Source organism: Danio rerio, chromosome 15 (assembly GCF_049306965.1).
Source record: "Danio rerio strain Tuebingen ecotype United States chromosome 15, GRCz12tu, whole genome shotgun sequence".
Lineage (NCBI taxonomy): Eukaryota > Metazoa > Chordata > Actinopteri > Cypriniformes > Danionidae > Danio > Danio rerio.
In genome coordinates, this window is record NC_133190.1 from 24,792,999 (window position 1) to 24,816,922 (window position 23,924).

At 35.3% G+C, this 23,924-nt stretch overlaps 1 protein-coding gene across 6 annotated transcripts; it reads left to right on the plus strand.

Annotated features, from left to right (window-relative positions):
* The first annotated feature begins 142 nt into the window (after window positions 1–142).
* On the plus strand, window positions 143–22,845 carry pde9ac (phosphodiesterase 9ac). 6 transcript variants are annotated; one of them, XM_073923670.1, is made up of 21 exons: window positions 143–532; window positions 3,045–3,103; window positions 7,972–8,134; window positions 11,522–11,592; window positions 11,735–11,812; window positions 11,901–11,944; window positions 12,270–12,324; window positions 12,429–12,499; window positions 16,237–16,324; window positions 16,449–16,530; window positions 16,622–16,696; window positions 16,777–16,863; window positions 16,956–17,060; window positions 17,156–17,238; window positions 17,404–17,560; window positions 19,147–19,260; window positions 19,480–19,584; window positions 19,665–19,793; window positions 19,912–20,007; window positions 22,206–22,278; window positions 22,420–22,845. In XM_073923670.1, the coding sequence occupies exons 3-20, from the start codon at window positions 8,066–8,068 to the stop codon at window positions 22,254–22,256; spliced, it is 1,560 nt and encodes a 519-aa protein (XP_073779771.1). In that variant the 5' UTR covers window positions 143–532; window positions 3,045–3,103; window positions 7,972–8,065; the 3' UTR covers window positions 22,257–22,278; window positions 22,420–22,845. The 6 variants fall into 6 exon arrangements, with proteins under 6 accessions (XP_073779771.1, XP_073779773.1, XP_073779772.1 ...); XM_073923672.1 differs by having other exon boundaries at window positions 174–532; window positions 7,975–8,134; XM_073923671.1 differs by lacking the exons at window positions 143–532; window positions 3,045–3,103 and adding an exon at window positions 7,446–7,503.
* The last annotated feature ends 1,079 nt before the right edge of the window (window positions 22,846–23,924 follow it).

Here is a 23,924-nt window from a genome sequence, read left to right on the forward strand (position 1 = left end):
GTTCAACAGAAGAAAAATAAAAACGACTGAAGAAAATGGTAATAAAAAAAATAAAAAAATAAAAAACATTTGGGTGAACTATCCCTTTAAAAATGCACAAGGACAAAGACACCATTTACACATTTGACAAGTTGCGCATTTTAACCACAAGAGGCCCCCACATCCCAATCATTCATTCAATAAAACATTTGAGTCCGTAATTTCATACCCTGGACCACAAGATATTGTTGTTTAACTAGTATTCAGTACTTCCTTTCTCTTTGCTGTATAACAAAATAGATAATAGTTTTTAGTTCAGGCCAGCTGACCAACAATTTCTGGCATTTTCTTTCGGTGGCAAAACGTTTTTTCCCAAATATTTTGTAATCTAAACTTAAAATAGTAGCCTACAGTACGTTGAATTAATCAGCTACAACTTTAATTTATCTAAACGCGATAAATAACGCTGTGCACGAACTATATTTGGAGTTCAGTCCTCTTCATCAAGTCACAAGCGGCTGTTTATATCAAACCCTTGGCAGTTCTTCTTCCGGTAGGTCTAACTTCAAGTTAATTGCAAATTTAATTGAATTCTAATCTCTTTTTAAGCAGTCCACGGGGGATTTGGCCAAAGCTTATTCTTTAAGGACAGCAAGATAGTTGTTAACTTTTTGTGAATCATTTTCATTTCTTCACAACTGCAGTTGAATGGAGCTTGGTCCCCCAAGACCCATCTCTGGGAAATATCCATATTCATTCATTCACTCTTATACTATACAGACAATTTAGCCTACCCAATTCACCTTTATCATGTCTTTGGACTGTGGGGGACACCGGAGCACCCAGAGGAAACCCACGCGAACGCGGGGAGAACATGCAAACTCCACACAGAAACGCCAACTGACCCAGTCGAGGCTCGGACCAGCGATCTTCTTACTGTGAGGCGACAGCTCTACCTACTGCACCACCGCGTCACCATCATATTAACATTAATTCAATTTAACATCTGGGTTGCACCTTTTGTTATCTTTATTATTATTACCTTATATGTTTCATGGGAGTAAAGGGATAAAGATGGGACAGACAGTATAAACTGAAATATATTGTAATTATTGTTTAAGAATGAAGTTACAGTAAATAAACTGTGTTTAGACCTGAGGTTATTAATAAATTGTGTGTGCTTATGTTGAACCCATATGTTCACATTTATTTAACTTTTTTTTCTAAACAATAATATTTAGTAGCATGTTTTATGCTGAAAATGATGCTGTACATAAAAAATTAGAGAATAGTTGTGTCCCTAATGACTCCCTTTACTCTATGCCAGTGGTCTCAAACTCAATTCCTGGAGGGCCACAGCTCTGCAGATTTTAGCGCCAACCACCTCCTACTCACACCTGCTTAATAGTCTGTAGTAGTCTTGAACACCTTGATTTATTGGATCAGCTGTGTTTTATCAGGGTTGGAGCAAAACTGTGCAGAGCTACAACCCTCCATGAATCCAGTTTGAGACCCATGCGCATATACTTTGCACTACACACTCAGTCTATTTATTATTTTTTTATTTAATTTGTTTGTCATCCATCATCTGAGTCTTTTAAGTTCCTTCACTGAAAAATTAAAACAATGTTTATAATCATGGGACTTCCTCAAGACTGTGTTAAGAACAAAGTTGTTTACAAAATAACAGAAGTGATAAACTTTTAGAAACAAAATATGGCTATATTTAATCCATTGATAACATTTAAACAACCAAAATAACTGTTTTAAATTAATGATTGAGTTGTAGACCGTTTACATTATTCATGATATCTGTTGTGTGACACATGACAGACTCAGCTTTTCAAAGTATAATTTTGAGTTTTTTTTACTTGTCTTATTCTTCACCAAACTTTATGCTGTACACCTTCGTAATGAGACACATAATGTTGAAGGCCCCACACCTGGAATTTGCTTAGGGCCTTCAATGATAAACCCATCCATGGCTGTGAATATTTTACGTTTTTCCGACTGATGACATAAACGATGATATACACGTTTGATGACATCACAGGACTTTTCACATTTGACTTTAACCCTCGTTTAAATATAGAATTCAAATAAAGTCAAATGTAAAAACAGGCTTTATAAAAAACAGTGCTGCTTGAGAATTTAAAAATCATTTCAAATCAAATGCATATGTGCTATTTATTCTGTGTAATATTCACAACAATGCTGTTGTTATTATGGAAACAGCCTTTGTGTTCATAATGCATTGTTAATCTGTTGAGCACTAGTCACACTGAAACATCAGGTATGTGAGATGTCAGGCATTTTAACCGACAAGGCTCATTTAAGGCCCATATGTGGTAAGACTACGTTTCAGTAAAATGTCAAATATGTTTCTTTAGGGCGACGCGGTGGCCCTCACAGCAGGAAGGCCACTGGTTCGAGCCTCAGTCAGTTAGCGTTTCTCTGTGGAGTTTGCATGTTCTCCCTGCGTTCGCATGGGTTTCCTCCGGGTGATCTGGTTTCCCCCACAGTCCAAAAACATGTGGTACAGGTGAACTAGGTAGGCTAAATTGCCCGTAGTGTATGAGTGTGAATGAGTGTGTATGAATGTTTACCAGAGATGGGTTGCAGCTAAAAGGGCATCCACTGCGTAAAACCTGCTGGATAAGTATTCCGATGTGGCGACCCCAGATTGATAAAGGGACTAAGCCGAAAAGAAAATGAACGAATGTTTCTTTGGTTAACTCCGTGACTCTGCCCTGAATAAACACCTGACAATGAATGGACATTACTCTAGATCCGTTTTCTTGCACGTTTTTAATAACAAGTTCACAAGAGGGTGCTGTCTTTTTTTTTTTTAACTGGAATATGTTATTTGGGGTAAGTTTTGCTGTATGTTTTAGATACACATCCACAAGAAGGAGGGGCTTGTTATATAGATCCCCTAGAGAACCATTGACCTAAGTCATTCCCTAAATCCAACCAATAGTGTTTACAAAAGCAAACGTATGAGAATAGTTCACTGCAACCACATAGTTTAACTTGATTTTACATTGCTTTTATCTCTTTTGTAGGACCATGCCTCACCCGACTTGATCCTAAGGGCTCTACATCAAGTACAACGCCGCACAGGGTGAGCTACCAAGCAAACTGACCCTGGCAGAAAAGTTGTAAATAAATAGATAATTAGATAAGATAAAGTATTTGATTACAAATCATAGACATCATTAAGATATTTTGCGATATTTAGTTGGTGTTTTGCAAAGAACTGTATGAACATAATTATTTGTTTGTTAATATGTCCCCAAAGCTATCATTAGTTTGAAAATGAATAAAAGTTGTTGCAACGTTACATTGTTCTGTAGCATTCATTTTACCTAAAAATTCCAGTCAAACATAGTGTGTTTTTGCAGTTTTACAAAAACAAAGACTTAAGTACATATTTCCAGTGAGCCTGTGTTGCAGCATTAAGCTTATGACTGTCATTACAACAATTTTGTCTTGAAAATCAAAAGGAAACAGAAGACATATCTAAAAATAATTTATGCAGCAATCAAATTTTGAGATGGCAAAGATGATTTTACAATTACTCAATTAATTCCAACAAAGCACTCTATTGAATTATTGTAATGATCAGCATTTAGATTTTTTTGTTTTCCTCTCAAGCTTCAGCAGTTCTATTACTCTTCTTTTGCCTATATGAGCACTAGTACTTGACGTGGTGAAAAGTGCTGCGCGTAAGTGGTGATTATGCAAAACGGTTGCAATCAAGCTCACAGGGAACATATTGGAGCTGACAGTCTAATCAAACCAGAAATCAGAATATCTGAAGTATTAAAATCATCCGTTGTTCTTCTATGACGTGTCAAGAATATTGAAAAATGGTGTGCTTAAAAACAGTACTGACTTCAACACCCTTAAAGAAAAAAATGCTTCACTTTGCTCATTATTTTGTGTAGATTTTGAAGTCAGTACAGCCAGGTTGTTGTTGTTTTTTTTTTTGTTGTTGTTGTTTTTGTTCTCTGGTCTTAACAAGTCAGAGGAAAAGAATAGAAATCCTTCAAGAAGACTTTAAAGATCCAAACACAGGGAGTGAGTGAAAAGCAAAAGGAGAAGATGAAAGCAGCCTAATGGAGGAGTTTTCCATATTCCTATCCAGATCTAGCCCAGACACACATCCATAAACTGAACAACCATAAGGCCTTTTATTTTCAGAATAATGTCTTCCCCTTAGATCCTTTATTATTGAAATATGACCGGACTCCTCGTCTTTTGTTCCATGATTAGCAACAAGCATGTGCATTTCTGATTACCCAAGGTGTGATTTTTTTTCTTACCTAGTTACGTAAGCTTTTAAATTTATGCTTTTTTGTTCGGGTTCATTTTGTCTGCCTTTGGCTATACTCAATGATAGACTTAAACTCTGCTGGCTAAATGGTTTGAAAAAATGGTTTTGATCTCTTATCATCCACATTAGCCCTATCCAGTGTTCTTATCAAAAGCATGTCCATTGTGTCAGCAGTAAAACAACCCCTCTGGGCGGCAAGGACCGATAATCTATTTCCACAGCGGAGTGTAGTCAATGGCACATGAGAATTAAGACGTAGGAAGCTTTTTCTGGCCCCTTGAGAGAAAAGATTAGAGCAGAAGAAGCCTAAGAACAGGTTTGCACTTGTCTCTACTCTTCACACTTCCATCCCTCATTTGTAAGGGGTGGTAATGATCCAAACAACATCACTTCTTCATTGCAAATCTGACTGAGCCTGATCATTTATCCTATAATGGAAATTCTCAGGCCATCATCCAAAACATTTTCCTTAACATTATTTATAATATTATTGCCTTTAAATGTGAAATGAGTAATATTAACAGCCCTATTCACAAATTAATTGTTCAGTACAAATTGTGAAGGGTTTAACAAACTAACTAATACAATTTCAGGAAATAAACACCACTATCTATATCTCTATCACAGCCAGTTGGAAATAACCTTTACTTTAAGCAAACGTAATGAAGTAAAAAGTACTTCTTTTTTTGTGGAATGTAGTGAAATAAAATAAACTTTTTCTAAAATAAATACTCCAGTAAAGTACAGATACTTAAAAATAAGTTCCTAAGTAGACACTGTAAAAAATTTGAATCAAATTAACTTTTCTAGTCATCTCAACTGATTTTTTCAAAAATGTAGTTAAACTTAAACTTTGCATAACTAAAAATATTTATTTGAAACCTGTTTCACTGATTAAAAGTAGTTTAAGTAGCATAAAAACATTGGTATTATGACTTTTTGCCATATCATTGTGTTACAGTGCAGTATAAAGTAAAAAAAAAACTTTCCACCTCTATACTGTATTTCCAAAATTCATAAAATTTTATAGAATCATAAAGTTTAGGTGAATGGCTGTGGTTCAATTTAACAATATTGTTCTAAAAATATTCATTCAAATATTTAATATGAACAAATCAAAATGCTGGATTAAAATAACCCATTGATACAGTAGGTCCTTATCTGACCGCACCATACTTTCCACAACAAACCAATTTGCCTTCTCATGTGGCCTTTTTTATTTGCAATTTCTGAATATCTTCAGACATTTTTTTTAGCTTTAGTAAAGTAAAAAAATGACATAAAGCACCTTAATAAATTGCGACATATGGTCCTGACCATTTTTCATGACAGTTTGGAGCAAGAGCTTCCTGTCACATTACTAAAAATCTTATGGTGATCACCATCAAATCTGTGAAACAACAAAGGTTTCTTTGGAATGTTTGAAAAAAAGTTTTAGTCTGTCTAATTCAGTCTTTTTCTTTCTTTTTGCAATTAATTTACTAGCAAATTCTGAGTGTAAATATTTTCTACACCAAAGAGTTTTTACTACACTGTTTCTTTGTGTAGCATAGAAACAATTTTCAGTCAAAATGTCTAGTAGTTTTAAGTAAAATTTAAGTAAATCTGAAATTTTGAAGTAAAAACAAATCATTTTCCCATGTAAAACGTATAATTCACTCTTTAATAATGCTTTTTTTTTAACACGCTGTCACTGGAAAAAAAGCGTTCATTCATCCAATTTAATAAAACATTTGGCTAATGGTTTACATCTAAATTGTATCACTTGATCCAATGAAAAATAAATAAATTGCCTTAAACAATATTTTCTATCTCCATGAGAACAATTTTATATAACCTGGCACAAAGCATACTTGTCTTGTTGAAGAAAGTCAATTCATTTAAATTCAATTTCTGTTCTTAACAAGAACATACAGCTTTAATTAAAACAAAAATTCCCACAAAATGTTCGTTCATCTAATTAAAACAACTGAGGGTAATGGTTTCACATATAAATTTGCTCACTTGAGCCAATGAAAAATAAATAACTTCCCTTAAACAATATTTTTATAAATCCATGAAAGTACAAAGCATATTGAGTTTCTCTGCATGCACTGGCCTGTGTGAATTTTACATTGGTCAAGACAAATATTTCTTAGTTTTTCTTAGTACATTTATATTTGACAATGTTTTAACCTAAAAATAAACTACTTGAAAAAATCAAACAAATAATATTAATATTAAATACTGAAATGAAATATACGTTTTTTATTGGATGAAGTACTGCTTGATTTTTTTTACCAACAAATACAACTGCTGGGTATAAAACTTAATTATAAAATATAAATTTAACCCTTGCAGTTTTTTTTTTAAATAACACACGTTTTAGATAAAAAAAAAACAATCTCGAAAAAAAAAAAAAAAACATTTTTACAGAGTAGCCCTCTTCCTTTCTCACCTGACCAAAACACATGTTGCTCTAAGTAGACTTGAGACTGTAGTGCACATTACAGTGACAGAAATGTCATTGAATTTACCAACATTTATTTCCCACATATGGACTAATTTGATGGATGTAAACAATAGCATTGGTCCTAATGTGTTTCTTATATTACATTTGAATTTCCATAGCTTCCAAGAATCCAAAAGTTCCACATATTTATCAATTATGTTATGGCAGCCATTTTAACATTAAGATATCATTAAATTGCCTCTTGTTAACCTTATGAAAGTTTGGTAACAAGCAGGAAATGTTCATGGGCCAGTGACAGCCACGTTGAAGGTCTAACTGCTGGGGTTTTGTGTAAATTGCAGCTTTATTCCAATCATTTGTCCTCAATGAGTTTTCCATTTGTAATGAAAATGCTGTTTTCTCCAATAAAGCCCCATATGAATCTAATCAACTTTAAACACTGTAGCTTGCATATACGGCACAATCATTTTTCCAGACATATATATAAACTCCTGGGTGGGCTGCTAAAATTAAGCAGGTTGAACAATGAACGGACTAAATTAAATGATTACGACAGACATCAAGGGAGGCTGGGCACTTTTTTCACCGTAGTAACTGTTCCCCCTGACAACGGTGGAGAGTGACAATTATATTCAGGGTCCTTCAATACCCCCAGGTCCGCCTTGCTCTCTCTTCAGCTCCATTGAGCACCTGGGACGGCTGGGAGAAACCGGGAGCTGCTGACGGCACACAGGCAAGACTGCTATTTTCTGACTTAAACATTTCTCCCTGCAATGCTGCAAATAGAACGTTTCATTACGTGCAGATTGAGTTACGTGCTCAGAAATAAACACGGCCTGCACGCTGCAAGGCTCCATCTTCAAGAAAGTTTCCAGGAAAGTCTCTGATGACAGCTTGACATGATAATCGAGGCGTTTAGCGGCAATTGGAGTGGACTCAGAGTTATTAAAGTTGTGTCAGTGTTCAGGATTTGGTTGTCTGAGTTTTGTTAAAGGAATAAGTGCATTTGTGTGGGTTTTATAGTTTATCTAAAATGCAAACTCTGTTCTCATTTGTTCTCAAACAGGTGGCGTGACATTATAAATTTAAGACTTTATTATGTGAGCATAAAAATGTGCTGTGCCATGTTTCTTTTTATGATGCTCTGCACTTTAAAGTCTTACACTTTCTAGATGTGAATGTCTTCATGTATTTATTTCAGAAGACATTTGGCTGGTGGGACATTTGAGGGCTGGTTTTGGTGGATCTGCTCCTGGTTAAGAGTACAGGTGGATCTCACAGTTCATTTCATCAACATGGGGTCTGCCTCCTCCTCTTACTCTCCCAAAACCATCTATTTGGATGTAGACGGCAAAGTGCAGAAGGTGAGTGTTTTAATAGATTTGTGTGTATCTAAATTCAGATTTAAATATGAAAGGTAAAGGTTTCTGTGAGTTAATTACGTTTTGTGGTTGCATCAGATATTTTTATCATTATTTATTTATTTTTCACTTGTTATTTGTTCACTTGTTTATTTTTTCACGTTACCCTGGACCACAAAACCAGTCATTGTTTATTCAAAATGAACAAAAGCAAAATGAACATATATGTAAGATTTGTTAGGACAGGACAACACTTGGTTGAGATGCAACTGTTTGAAAATCTGAAACCTGAGGGTTCAAAAAAATCTAAATATTGAAAAAAATAACCTTAAAAGTTGTTTATATGGTCTAACCAATGCAGATTTTTCAATAAACCGTAAGTTTTAATGTTTGTGCAGTAGGAATGTTACAAAATAGCGTCATGCAACAAGATTTTTACTAAATGGTTTTTAAAAATTACGATTTTGGCCCATACATTGTATTTTTGAAATGATACCTGTGCAAGACTGGTTTGTTGTCCAGTATCACAAATTCTTATTCTGTGACAACTTATTTAGAGTATGCATTGCTTTTTGTGAAGTTGTTTAAACTTTGGGAATTTTATTTAGAAAAAAAGCTAATCTACAAAGTTAAAGTCTAATAAATCTTTCTGTTTCTATTTTCTCATCTCTTTGGCCAAGATAAGTAATTTTAGGACATTAAATTTGCACGTATGATATTTTAAATTATATATATTTATTTTTTTTTACATTGGAAAGTGAACCAAAAGGTGCAGCACTAACACACACATCTCTATAAAGGTAATCCATATTTTAAATGCAGAGCCCATAAATATCTCACTCCTTTGAAAACAAAAACTACAACTAATAAATAAGTCATTTAGGTAATTTAATAAGCAATTTAGAAGCAATTTTTGAAATTAATCTCAATTAAATGTTAATTTTTTTATTTGTTGGTTAAACCATTTCGTTGCACTGGTGAAATCATTTATAGGTTTTTAATGTGAGATATTTTCAATGTTTATTAAACTGTAAAACAACATTGCTGAAGCACCTGTTTCTTGCTGATTTAACATCTTATTAAAAGGGTAGTTCACCCAAAAAAAAATTATCAAAAAGCTCAAATGGATTTGCAATCGTTTGAGGTTAAGTAAATTGTGAGCACATTGTGTGAACTACCCCTTTAAAATGTCTTACATTTTACAATATTAGGACTTAAAGTTCAAATAGTCAACAACTCTTATATTGAGGTTTTAATAAAACCAATCAACAATCAACTTTCTGTCTAAGCCAAAGCAAATGTTTCCTGAAATACAAACTTTTAAAGCTCAATACCTGAAAAATGCTTAGAATTCTTATAATTGCAAAGTTATAAATCAGAGGAAATTTAGGAAAACATGCTGTAACAGTTCTCGACAAAGCTGTCTAAACATTGGCTGCTGTATCAATCTATCACTAATATCTGAAAGCTGAAATGATTAATCAAAGCCAATAAGCCAGATATTAAGCAGTTTGTCATGGCACCAGTAAAGCTGTCAGGAAAAGTGCTGGGAGAGCAGCGGGCACAGGTTAAAAATAAAGCTGAAGATGCCGTGTCCCACAGGTGTGACTGACATTGCACGCTGTTGAGATATTTCACATTGTTTTCTGCTGTTGTTTCCAATAGAGAATGACTGACGCGCTGTAAATAGCTGTGTTTAAGCCCAGTTTATAAACTCATGCTCATTTATACTTGATGTCTGAACATTGTTAAGACCATTGGAAGAAGTATTTTAAACAGACAAAAGGATGCAAGAGGCGATGCAGTGGCGCAGTAGGTAGTGCTGCCACCTCACAACGAGAAGGTCACTGGTTCGAGCCTCAGCTGGGTCAGTTGGCGTTTCTGTGTGGATTTTGCCTGTTCTCTCTGTATTCGCGTGGGTTTCCTCCGGGTGCTCCTGTTTCCCCCTCAGTCCAAAGACATGCAGCACAGGTGAATGTGTGTGGATGTTTCCCAGAGATAAGTTGCGGCTGAAGGGGCATCCGCTGCGTAAAAATGTGCTGGATAAGTTGGCGGTTTATTCCGCTGTGGCCACCCCGGATTAATAAAGGGACTAAGCCGAAAAGAAAATGAATGAATGAATGAAAATAATGCAAGATGAGCCTTTTTTACATTCATGAGGTTTAATAGTACAGTACAGTATAACATTTTTTTATTGATTTATTTACATTATATTTTATATAATGTATCACTAAAGCTATTGTTGTATTTTAAACTACAAATAAAATGTATATCTGTTCAAATTTTGGTCAAACATAATTTCATAAATATATATTTGCAAGGTTTTTTGCTGACCGAAGCTTTATTTGATTGATCAAAATTAAATTTTAGTTTATATATTTTCAATTTAAAGGGATAGTTCATCCAAAAAATGAAAATTTGCTCACAAGTTCCTCACCCATGAGTGGTTCCAATTCTTTATGATTTTATTTTCACTGTTGAACACAAAACAGGGCGGCACGGTGGCTCAGTGGTTAGCACTGTCTCACAGCAAAAAGGTTGCTGGTTTGAGTCCCGGTTCCACATGCTTTGTGGAGTTTGTATGTTCTCTCCATGTTGGCGTAGGTTTCCTCCGGATGCTCTGGTTTCCCTCACAGTCCAAAGACATGTGGTGTAGGGGAATTGGGTAAACAAATTGGCCGCAGTGTATGTGAGAGTGTATAGCTGTTTCCCAGTTCTGGGTTGTGGCTGGAAGGGCATCTGCTGAGTAAAACATTTGCTGGAATAGTTAGTGGTTCATTTCACTGTAGCGACCCCTCATAAATAAGGGACTACCATTGGCATACATAGTAGGATAAACAAATACTATGGAAGACAATGGCCACCAGTTTCCAACATTTATCCAAATTTATCCAAAATATTTTCTTCTGTGTCCATTACATTCAAGAAATGCAAACATGTTTGTGATAAGTGATGGGCGGGTAAGTGATAATGAATTCTGTTTTGACTGAACTATCCCTTTACAATTGCTGTCTTTGATTTGAAAATAATGAATGTTAAAATATAATATATTTTTGCATCACAAAGTTTCATTTTTTGTGGCCACACACCCAGGAAAAGCAAACTAGGAATGAAACTAGAATAAAAAAATATGCAACAATCTTATTCGTCCCTATTGTGAATTTACACTAACTTCACTCTAATAGCAAGTTATTGCACTAAAAATCATTGAATTTATTGTCATACTTTTCTATTCTTTTAAATCCCTCAACATTTTCAGTGTTATTTAAAAATGTAATATGAAGTCACATATTTGAGCAGAATTGTAGCACATTTGGTCTCATTGTAGTACATATATCAAGGCAAATACATACACAGTCCAGCTAACACACCCTTATTTGTCCTGCACAGGTGCTTTTCAGCCGTCACTGCAGCCCATGTGATATTAAAGAACTGCTGTGTTCCTCCTCCAACATCCCCAGGTCTGTATATCACTGATATCAGCGCTAATCAACACCTAAGTCCATTTTGAAAACAACTCAAAGTTGTCTGTAGTGTACAACATGTTCACTGCCAGAGACAATAAATCCATCAGAATTCCCATTTCATTCCTTCTGTCTACAGGAACACTGCAATAATGATGACAGACCCTGAAGGTGCCATCGTATCCATTGATCCCACCATGCCCACCAACAACCCCAAGTAAAATGCAGCCCTTGTTGTTTGTAATTGCCATTATGGTAATTTCCAGTTTGATCTGTCAGTAAATTATCCCATTTTGTCCTTTTAGCTTCCTGTATAAAATCATTCCCTTGTCTGCCAGCCAACTGGGAGGTAATATGAATCATTTTTCACCAGTCATTTTACATTCTTAAACCATTATCAATAAAGGTTCTATATTGGCATTGATGGTTTCATGAAGAAAATTTTAAAACCATAGAACTTTTCCTTTGGTGTTCTTTAAAATATTAAAATTATTCTCTAAATAGTACTTTAAGAATCACAAATGGTTTCTTCATGGCACTTTAATAAAAACCTAAATTTGTAAGCTTTATTTTTAGGAGTGTATGACCTTTAGTACCCTAGATCTACTGTACATTCGGTCATTATAATGTTATAATGCCCTCCTGATTTATAGCCTGTGTATTTATCTCCACAGAAAAGGAAGACATGTTTCAGAATGTGCTCTCACAGGTAGCAGAGCAGTTCAGCAGGTAACAGACATGTTTGTTTTCCCATGGACTGGAGATTAATCTCTGTTGCCGTAACGTTTTCTGTGCTGAAATCAGATCACTCTTTTTTTTTCTTTATTCTGCAGAGCATTTAGGATCAACGAGCTGAAAACGGAAGTGACCAACAGACTGGCTATGCTGGAGAAGAGAGTAGAACGTATGTAATTAAGACAATTTGACTTTTGACTGCTTTCATTTGGTTTTATTGATGTGCCGGCTTATAGTTGAGGGTGGAACATGTATTTTAAAACACTAACAGCAATTTTGTCAGTGAAAACTGAAAAATTTAACATACAGTTAGATCATACACTAGCTGATGTTCAAGTCATTCCCAAAACAGCACACTCAGGGAGGAACATGCACCAGTCACACGCTATTTTCTATAGCTCCTGTCAACTTTAATACACAATTATGCAGTATATTACAACATTTAGGGATTCAAACTAACCCTTTTTTTAAGTGCTAAGCTTTTAACCTTATAGCAATGTGATCTAAACATTCAGAAACTCTGTATCCGCATTAAAAAAAAAAAAAACTAGGTATGCACTGATACTGTTTTTTAGAACTGTTCTGATACCAAAAATACAGCGCAGTTTGTTTGTTTTTTACGTTATTGAATTGTTATACCTATGATAATCTTGGAAATAGAAACTCAACCAACAATATATTGTGTATGGAATACAATCTATTAAATAATACAGACTATGCAGTTAATTAACAAAAATATTCATAAATTGTGACAAAATACTATTGCAGACTGGCATGCAGAATTTGGGCAGAAAATCAATGTTACCTGTGATGTTGTGCAGAAAATCCACCAATCAGAGACTGTTATTGAGCAACAATCCTAATGTTGTCTTAATTTATATTTGAACAAAAAAAATGCATAATTTTATCAGAATTATATGTGTGTGGTAACACTTTACAATAACAGTACATACATAATGATGTATTAATTTGTGAACTAAACATTACTTTATTATGAATTAATGAAGAGTTAAGGCATGCTCTAATAATGAACTACCTTTAACTACAACATGAGTCACAAGAGTTCATGTGTGAATAACGGCTACCTTAGCTACTTGTTAGTACATGTTGTTCGATAGTGTATTAAATAACATTTAAGTTTAAGCTAAATGTAACTAATGTTAAAAACATAAAAATGAAAGAGAGAACACAGTCCAGGAGACTTAAAATCAATCACTAGAATTTCTTTATTAAGACATGTTGGTTGATCTGCAGTCATAATGCGTCTTTAAGAAGTACACGAGTCCGCAAGAGCCTTTTAGGAGTCTCTTACAGGTCTGAAGTCTGCGAGTTTTTATCACAAGTCAGTTACAAGGTCTGAAATGAGAATGTTTTTAGGAGGAGGGGAGTGACTAGGTGAAGATGGCTAAACAAAGCATGTAAATTAAGTATTGGAGTCAGCAAGATAAACAGCATTTTCCCAGCCCTTATCTCATTAACATAAACAATAGCATGCAGTGATCAAATGAAGTATTGGGAAGTATCACCCGAAGACAAAGGCACCGTCATTAAGACCCTGCCCACAGCATTTGCATTACTTTGGCTCAGCTCGTGCTCTGGAAACAAAAGGTTTAATGTCCCTCATAGCTGTGCTGTTACAGTTTTGAATGAAATAATATAATTTAAAAATAAAGAATATATCTTTGCAGATATATAAAGAGTATTGTTGAAACTAGGTTATTTAATTTATATTTTCACACCAGCATGAACTCACAAGCTGTTAATGTATAATTATGTCATGAATTTACTTGGAGGGGCACGTCCCATTAGCTCATTCTTAACTACTCATGAACTCCTGTGTTTAAACTGTTCATGTTGATGTAGACAGAGCTCTTTTCTATTGTTATTCAGCGTAAACACATTAGACGGATGTACATTAGGAATCATGAGTAGTTAAGAATGGGTTATTGATGATGTGCCCCTCCAAGTAAAGGCATGATATAATTATACATCAACGTATCATGAGTTCAGTATGGTTAAATTAAGCATAAACTAATGTGGTAATTAATAAATTATTAACAAACAATCATAGGGTGACATGGTGGCACAGTGGATAGCTTGTTCGCCTCACAGCAAGAAGGTTGCTGGTTCGAGCCGATGCTTGGTCAATTGGCATTTGTGTGTGGAGCTTGGATGCTCTCCCTGTGTTTGCGTGGGTTTCCTTCAGGTGCTCCTGTTTTCCCCACAGTAAAAAGACATGCGCTATATGTGAATGGGGTTAACAAAAATGGCCTTGGTGTATGAGTGTGTATGCGAGTGTGTATGGGTGTTTTCACAGTACTGGATTGCGACTGGAAAGACATCCGCTGAGTAAAACATATGCTGGAATAGTTCATTCCGTGGTACAGGTGGTACGGGTGAATTGGGTATGCTAAAATTGACTAGTGTATGAGTGTGTGTGTGAATGAGTGTGTAAGGATGTTTCCCAGTGACGGGAAAGGCATCTGCTGCGTAAAACATATGCTGGATAAGTTGGCGGTTCATTCCGCTGTGGCAACCCCAGATTAGTAAAAGGACTAAGCCGAAAAGAAAATGAAGGAATGAATGAATGAACAAACAATCATGTTCTAACAAGTAATTAATGTAGCCATTATTCACACATTAACTCTTGTGACTCATGTTGTAGTTAAAATTAGTTCATGATTAGTGCACACATTAACTCATCATTAGTCCATGTTTAGTTTACATATGATTACATCATTATTCATGTACTGTTATTGTAAAGTGTTACACAAGTGTGTGTGTGTGTGTGTGTGTGTGTGTGTGTGTGTGTGTGTGTGTGTGTGTGTGTGTGTGTGTGTGTGTGTATTTTGCTATGAACTTGAAATACATTAGTCATTAGTCAACATTTGAAGTTGATCAAAACACTTTCACTTTTCACATTCAACAACCTCAATTCTCAACATGGCTCAGTCTAAAAATGTAGTGCTATATACGTTTCTGGAGACTGCAAATTATGTTTTATTTATGTTTTATTTTTTATTTTTAATAACATTTTTTAAACAAACGCTACGGGGCGGTATGACGCCTTTTGTTTTCCTGCTTACCAGCGGACCACTTATTTCTTTATGGAAGGCTTTACTGCTGTAACCAGTTTGTCCCGTTAGCTTGCCATGTACGTTGGCGGACTTGAGGCACAGAGAGGAATTGACCACAACGACGTGGTTTGAGTCTGGTGACGGTTCCAGAAAGCAGGTAAAACAAAATGAACAGGTAAATAACAGAGTAAGAATGTGGTAATATCTGAAAATATGGTAAAAATCAGACAAGAGCTTTTTTTTCTGTGTTGCTTTTGAAAATTGTTGGTTGGGTTTAGAGAAGTGGGTGGGCGGGTCAATCAATAAAATTGGTTGGGTTTAGGGAAGGAGGAGGGTGGGTCAGTCGATTGGTCGGTCAGTCAATCAGTCAGTCAAACAGTCAGTCAACAGCGGCCTCTGGTGGGTATATGTGAGAACAGCAGGCATAAATGGCACTCGCAAGAGAAATTTAAGATCTCAAAAAGTGTTCACAGCGGCCTTTTATGGATTTGCAAAACATAAACTGCAAAAAAAAAATCGTCCCATATGGGACATATTTCACGGACTCCAGAAAGGTAAATAGAGGTATGTTTTCAGAATGAGCCTGGGTTGGCAATTCTTGTCTTAGGACAATTTTGAAAAACATTTTTGATCCACTTTAAATGTTGACTATTGTAATAAGTTCTATAGATACAACCAACAACTTTAATTGTATTGTTCTCGTTTTTAATTTGATTGTGTCAGTTTGAATGCTGTCTCATTAGTTTGCACTTCTTTCCCTTATTAAAGCTGTTCAGTACACAGTTTACCTTTGTCTTTTTGTCCCAATGTTCCAATATCCAATATACAGTGGAGGGGTTAAAGGTCGTAGAGATTGAAAAGTGCAAAAATGACATGAGGAAACTACGAGATGAGATGACATCTAGAGCAGGAGCAAGGCAAGTGCAAGAAAGATTTACCTTTTAGGGAAACCAAGACAAGCAGGACAATCAATCTGTTTATCCATCTGTGTATGTCTCAAACGTATCTAAATGACTAATCCAACACTTGCTCTCCTTTCAGAGTGAATTGTCCATGTAAATACAACTTCTCCGACGACGGGAAGAAATTAACTCCCAGACGTGACATCCCCAGCTACCCAAAGGTACTTAAAAGTTCTATGATTTGCTTTGATTGAATTACATTCCCTGCGGGAGAACATTGGTATTAATCTCTAATAGTCTTGATTTTCTCAGTACACACTTTCTCAGGAGACCATTGAAGCGCTGAAGAAACCAACCTTTGATGTTTGGCACTGGGAGCACAATGAAGTGAGTGGAGTATACAGTATATTATGCGATCAAATGGCGCACACGTGCTCTTTTTTTACGATTGACTGTTTATTCATCAGATGCTGAGCTGCCTGGAGTACATGTACCACGACTTAGGACTCGTGAAGGAGTTTAACATAAACCCGATTACTCTCAAACGCTGGCTGGTAAGAAAAATATAATTGTGGAGAATTATGAAAGACGTGAAGCTTCCAGTTTAACATATCTGATGATCCCTGATCTTTTTTTATGTTCTTAGCTGGGCATTCAGGAAAATTACCGAAGCAACCCGTTCCATAATTTCCGTCATTGTTTTTGCGTGAGTCAGATGATGTATGGCATGATCCACCTCTGCAACCTCCAGGTGAGAACTTTTAGGTACGTAGCAATTAGTACAGCAATTACTGCGAAGCAGTAAAAGTGGAAACCTGTGCTTGTGTGTGTGTGTGTGGCCCATAGGAAAAGCTCACCCTGACAGATCTGGGCATTTTAATGACTGCTGCTGTGTGTCACGACTTGGACCACCCTGGATACAACAACACGTAAGATCTGCACTTCTGTGTAATTATGTCAGCTCTCATAAAAAAACGTACAGGTGTACTCAGGTATTTGCCTACATGATCTTGATGACAATTTTACAGTGCCGTTTATCTTTGTAAGCATTCCTGCGACATATGAAGAGATAATCACAGACTTTCTTTATGCAGGTACCAGATCAATGCCCGCACTGAGTTGGCGGTGCGCTATAATGACATCTCGCCTCTGGAGAATCACCACTGCGCTGTAGCCTTCCAGATACTCTCTCTGCCAGAGTGTAATATATTTGCCAATGTGGAGCCGGAGGCCTTCAAACAGATTCGGCAGGTACTGCACAACTTTTAAGCTACAGTGTAAAGGCAAATTTACAATGCACCAGCAGATGCCAACCAATGTCAACATTGCACTATATGACTTTTCAGGAATTGCAAGAACTCCCCTACCCAAAAGTAAACACATATAATCAACATGAACTAAATGATATTAGATTTGTTCTACATTACCTACAAAATTACCTTTCATGCAGAATCGGTCATCTTTTAGCAAAAAAATTTTATTTCTGTAAATGTTTTTAGAACGAAGTACGTATGTAAATGCTTCATTGGCTGAGCTACAATCAGTCCCTGCTAGATTTTGTGAGTGGAAAATGTACTCAAGAAAATGTACTCTAGCTTCAATTTGTTTTTGTACAAATAGATTAAAATGATCTGTTCTAAATACTATTTAAAGTGTGAGTAAATGTCAAGAGTAAAAGTACTCAAGAGTTGTGCTGTAAAAATCATTCCACCTTATGACCTACCAATTCAAAACTTAACTTACTTGAGAGCCAGTTTCTTTCAAGGGTGTTTGTAAGTGCAAGATAAATAATTTGCCATTCATGTGAGATTAATTTAAGGGGAGAACACATCACAGTAATATACACTTATAACAAGCTGACAGAAAGCAGGTTGATGCATTTACATGCAGAGCAAAATCGGTGTAACCTAAACACTTAAAAAAAGGGGCAAAAAATTACTGTGGCAATATGTTAATGCATATTATGTACTTTGTAACTATCTGTGTCTAGCAGTTGTCACCGCAAACCAGGCTCTTACAGAACTTATAGAATACATAAAATTTCTGTATGCATTTGAAAGCGTAACATTCTGTAGTGCATTGTTTAAGGCCATTTTGTGATATCAGTCATCATACAGTAGGCATTCTATATCTTCTCATTATATAAATGTAAGGACTTCTTCTTCTTATTATTATTATTATTATTATTATTAATATTATTAAACAGTTTCTCTGTCTCTCAGTAATGATTTTATGTCTTCTTTGGGCACTTTTACAGCTCACACACTGCATATTTAAAGTCTCCTTGTCTGTTATGGGATTTTTTCATGTGTGATTTGACTGGACGGGAATCACAAGACTGCTTATTCTACTTGACCAATTACTGTAGACAAGTAAAAATAAACATATAAAGGAGTGAGTCTAGGTTGAAGAAAGTAAAAGTACATATACAGCACTATAAATGTACTGAAGTAAAAGTAGAAATACACAATTTTAACCTGCTAAGTAAAGTGCAGTGAGTTCTTAAGTCCTGAAAGATTACAGTAATTTAAGTATTTATAATTCATTTCTTTACACCACTGGAGTCCAATTCTTCTTGAGATCAAATTAAAAAGGGTTTATGTAAGGTTTTTTAATTGCAAAACATGAGAAAATAAAACAATAACTCCATAAAATTTCAGAGAAGCCGTTTCTTTTTTGGCCACACATAAAAAAATGCAAAATCATGGAAGGACTGTTTAATAATACAGATCATGCTTTTCTCATCAATGCCACTTTGCTCATACTCATGCATGTTTGGTCAATAGATTGTCTGTTTCGAAAACTGATGCAACACTATGCAACAATTGCATTTGCAGGCAATCATCACGCTGATTCTGGCCACAGACATGGCCCGACATGGTGAGATTCTGGACTCGTTCAAGCACAAAGTGGACCATTTTGACTTCACCAATGAGGAACATGTGGCTTGCGTATGTTACACACCAAAAACACATCTCATCTAATCTATGAGGGTCTGCTGATCTTTATCTGGTTAGTTTTTGGCCAAATTTGACCTGTTTAGATTGCTTCCAGTTGTCAAAGACCAGTCTAGTCCTGCTACAGTACCACTAGATGTTTCCTCAGCTGCGACAGATCAATATTAGTTGGCAGTTTGACAAGTAAAGGTTTGCTGTCTGTCATGTGTTCAGCTGAAGATGGTCCTTATCAAATGCTGTGACATTTCCAATGAAGTGCGGCCGACGGAGGTGGCCGAGCCGTGGGTGGACTGTCTGCTGGAGGAATACTTCATGCAGGTCTGCTGACTCTTTATCTTTTGTTGTAATTGCTCTGCATTGACAGCTGGGGTTGTTTACGCTGTCTCGCGTTTGTTCAGAGCGATAGAGAGAAATCTGAGGGGCTTCCTGTTGCTGCCTTCATGGACAGAGAGAAAGTCACTAAGCCCACAGCACAGATCGGCTTCATTAAATTTGTCCTCATCCCTATGTTTGAAACGGTCATGAAGGTAGGTGGAATAAATCATCCGTGTAAAGTAGAGCTTGCCCAACATTTTAAGTTCTGTGATCATTCACTCACCCACCATTTGTTGTGTGAAATGCCATATGTATTTTTTTCCCTTTCAGCTCTTTCCTCAGATTGAAGAGATTATGGTGCAGCCTCTCAGAGATTCGCGTGACCACTATGAGGAGCTGAAGCAAATCGATGATGCCATGACCGAGGTAAACAGTCCACAGCTTCAAGTCATAAAAGATGTATGCATGCTACAGCTTAAGCCTCAAGCATAGCTTATACTGCAACCCTTAATTTTTCCCTTGTGGACATTTTTGGGCACAAAGGTCTCAAGTGTGAACCCATTTTTTTTTTCAAACAAATTGTAAATAAAATAAATCTAGCAATTTATGCCTTTTTAAAATTTATTTATCTCTAAATGTACAACTTTTTTTTTTATTGTACGTTTGTCATTTTACCTACAATTTAGTATTTTGTATTCCTCATTCATTTCCTGGGACAAAATTATGGAGGTGGATTTAAAAGGTTTAATCAAGTCCTCTTTTTTGTGTTCAGTTGGCAAACTTAAAAAAGTTGAAAAAGTCTTGAACTTTTCAGATTACGCAGTTATTTTTAAAAATGTATTTAAATACAATAAAAGAATTTAAAAAAATCTAAATAAAGTGATTTTGGACAGAAATTTCCTAAAGGGAAGCTTGAGGGTTAAAAAGTAAGTTTTTGACTCTTCTAAATCATCCAAATACTACAATATGGTTGCAGATATTTAAGAAACATGCTAAGTGAACATACTTGTTTTTCTAAAAGAAATGCTAAACCAGTTATTATCCTTTGAAAAGGTATGTTTTGTGAAAGAATGTCTGCCTTTGAATAAGCTATATGCACACAGACTTTTTGTTTTTCAACCAGGCAGCCCAAAGGCTTCCAGTGAACTGTCTTACCATTACAAAATTGTCACGTTTAAGATTTGATTTCTTTAAAAATTTGCGATCTTCACTGCCTGTTAGATATACAGTATAAAGCGGGTCTCAGATCAGACTAGAAGCACTTCATTAAATTCCATTTCCCCCCAAAACGTCTTTAAAGTATGACAGTTTATTTTACCCTAGTATTTTCAATGGTATTTCTGCACTAGCCTGTTGCTATTGACGGCGCTAGTGGTTAGAACGGTCTTTTGTCTCGTTTTACGCTTAAAAAGAATAAATGAATGAATGCTAGATGAATGCTAAAGTCTCTTTAACTGAATGTATTGTAATTACATTACAACATCGATCCTGTAAAAACTACCTTGTGAAATTGAAGTCACATTACGCTTTCATCGAAAGTTTTTCTTTGGCTTTAAAACTCTAGGTGTGTATAGAGCCCATTAGTCCACAGGTGTCAAATCCAGTTTCTAGAGGGCCACAGCTTTGCACAGTTTAGCTTTAACCCTAGTTAAACACACCTGATCAAACTAATTGAGTCCTTCAACTGGTTTGAAACCTACAGGCAAGTGTGTTGAAGCAGAGTTAGAACTAAACTGTGCAGGGCTGCGACCTTCCGGAAACTGGATTTGACACCTGTGTAAATTTTAGTGTAAAATGCAATGCATTTTATTGCAGTCATGAAGGCTTCCTCAATATATGCTAGCCAGCCCCGTTCAATATTTTGAACTTAAACCTCAATAAATATTCAATTCTTCATGCTTCACCTTTCATTTTCAGCAGTAGTTACTCCTGTCTGTAGTATCACATGACTCTTCAGAAATTCTAATATCCTCTTTTTAAATACTTATTTAAAATGTTGATGATTTTTTTTTCAAGATGCACACATTTTTTAAATTAGCAATGTCTTTTATTAAATCATTTTAAAGTATGCTTGCTGAATAAAAGTGTTGTTAAACATGGATTAATTGGAATCGTGTGGTTTACTCTTAATTTACGTCATTTACAGTGTTCAGATTTGGCCTGGGAAGCACAACTATGCTAAATTGATGAGTGAGAACCAATGAGATTCCTTCTTGTATGTTGTGGTACATTTACGTTTCCCAATAACCAATAAGGTTTGTTTTCACTCTTCAGGCAGGTTTGGTTGAGCTCCTGTTTATGTTCACTCATCGGTGTTTACATGTGAATGAAAACCTAAATTATTATAATAATCCTAATTCCTAATCCTGATTCATCACATAAACAGATCATGTCTCTTCAGAAGACTTTCATTAAACTACTTGTTTCATATGAGTATTATTTTTATATCTGTTTGAAACTATTTCTGATGAAGAAACCTTTTTCAAAGGGGACAGAAATAATAAAAATGAAATATGATTCAAAGTATCTTCATGTTTCTGTTTTTTACATGAGGGTGAGTAAATGATGACAGAATTCTGTGCTAAGCTCTTGCTAACATTAAGGTGTGTTTTTTGCTCAATAAGGCACAGAAGAAAAAAACAGAAAGCCTGTCATTAGGAGGGAAAAAGAAATAAGCACTGCTATGAGCATAAAAGTGTAAGTACAGTATATTTCATACATTAAACTGGGAGTACAGTATGCTGTTCTTTCTTTATTATGTTTTGCTTCATTTTTCAAATTTGTTCTATAAACTGTGATCTTTATAATTAATGGCTGATTGTTTTCACATCAATTTAGGACTGTCATTTGTGACCTGACTGCATGGTGTGGGCCAAGATCTGCTGTGAGGATCTCTGAGACCATGGACCGATATTGAAGATGGATGGTTTGAGTCTACTGAATCTTAAGGGTCACCTGATTAACAAGAAATCACGAGTTACTTCCTTTTGCCAAGAGGCTGTTAGGCTGGTCTGATTCCCTCTTTTTCATATCAGTCAGTTTTGGCTAATATGGGCATATATTCTTTGATCTTGTTTGTTTGTTCTCTTTACAGTGTTCACTGAAAAGGAAAAACATTTCTATCACATGTACATACTATATTTCGTAGTCATCTAAAAGGTTTGTGGTCCCAAAGCAATTATGATACTGGATTACAGTATGACGTATAACCATATAACTAGTGCCTTTTAAAAATGTTTTGATGATTATAAAAGGTCAACATGATATGACACTGTTCCTTTGTGGATTCCTCCTGAGTTCCTCTAATACACCAGTTCACATTTTTGGTGGTTTTGTGGAGAGCATAATAACACTGTTAACCATAATATCAGCTTTTAAGGATACCCGAGAACTCCATTTGCAGTGTTTTGAAACTAGCATATTTTTCCTGAAAACAAGTCACACCCGGTTATAAGTCGCAAAGGGTCAGATTGCATTTTCGAGAGGTGAAAAACACATATTAAGTTGCATTTTACTGTTTAAATAAGAATAATGTAAAAGAGGCTGCCTGGTAACCCTAAATAAAATGTCTCCAACAAATCGTAACTTTAATAAAATTGTTATGAAACATAGAAAAAAATGTACTATTAAAGTGGTAATAAATACATTTATTAAAATTAAAACTGAACTCTATTCTGCGAAACCATACAAATACTCAAACTTCTGTCTGTTTTGCCTTAAATCCAAATTTAAGCAAACAGCGTTTACAGCAGTCATATTTGGTTACAACTATGCTTGCTTGAGGAGTGAGAACCAATGAGATTCATTCTTGTATTTTTTTATATTTAAAGGTTTGTATTTAGGTTTCCTATACAACCAATACAATTTGTTTTCTCATGTAAAGCAGGTTTGGTTGAGCTCCTGTTTATGTTCTTACATGGGAATTTTGGTTTACAAAAGTTACATTTCTTCATTTCATAAAAAGTGAGTATGTCTCTTCAGAACACTCACATTAACTAGTGCATAGCAAATTTTTCAGAAAACAAGTCACACCAGATTATAAGTCTGAACGGGTCTAATTGTTTTGTTGACAAGAGAAAATAAAGACAGATTAACTGTAACACACATCTTACAGTTTGAACCAGAATTGTGTAAAAAACAAAAGTAGTCAGCTAGCAATCTATGAAATCATACTATCATAAATATTCATTTCACTCATACACCAATTCTTATTTATAAAAATGATCACAGCAAAAACTGTTAAAAAATTTCTGCATGAAACAAAACCCTGCTATTTTTATAGCTTATGGACATGTTTACCATAATTTGATTATTGTTTCCATTGTTTATTTGGTTTTTAAGGT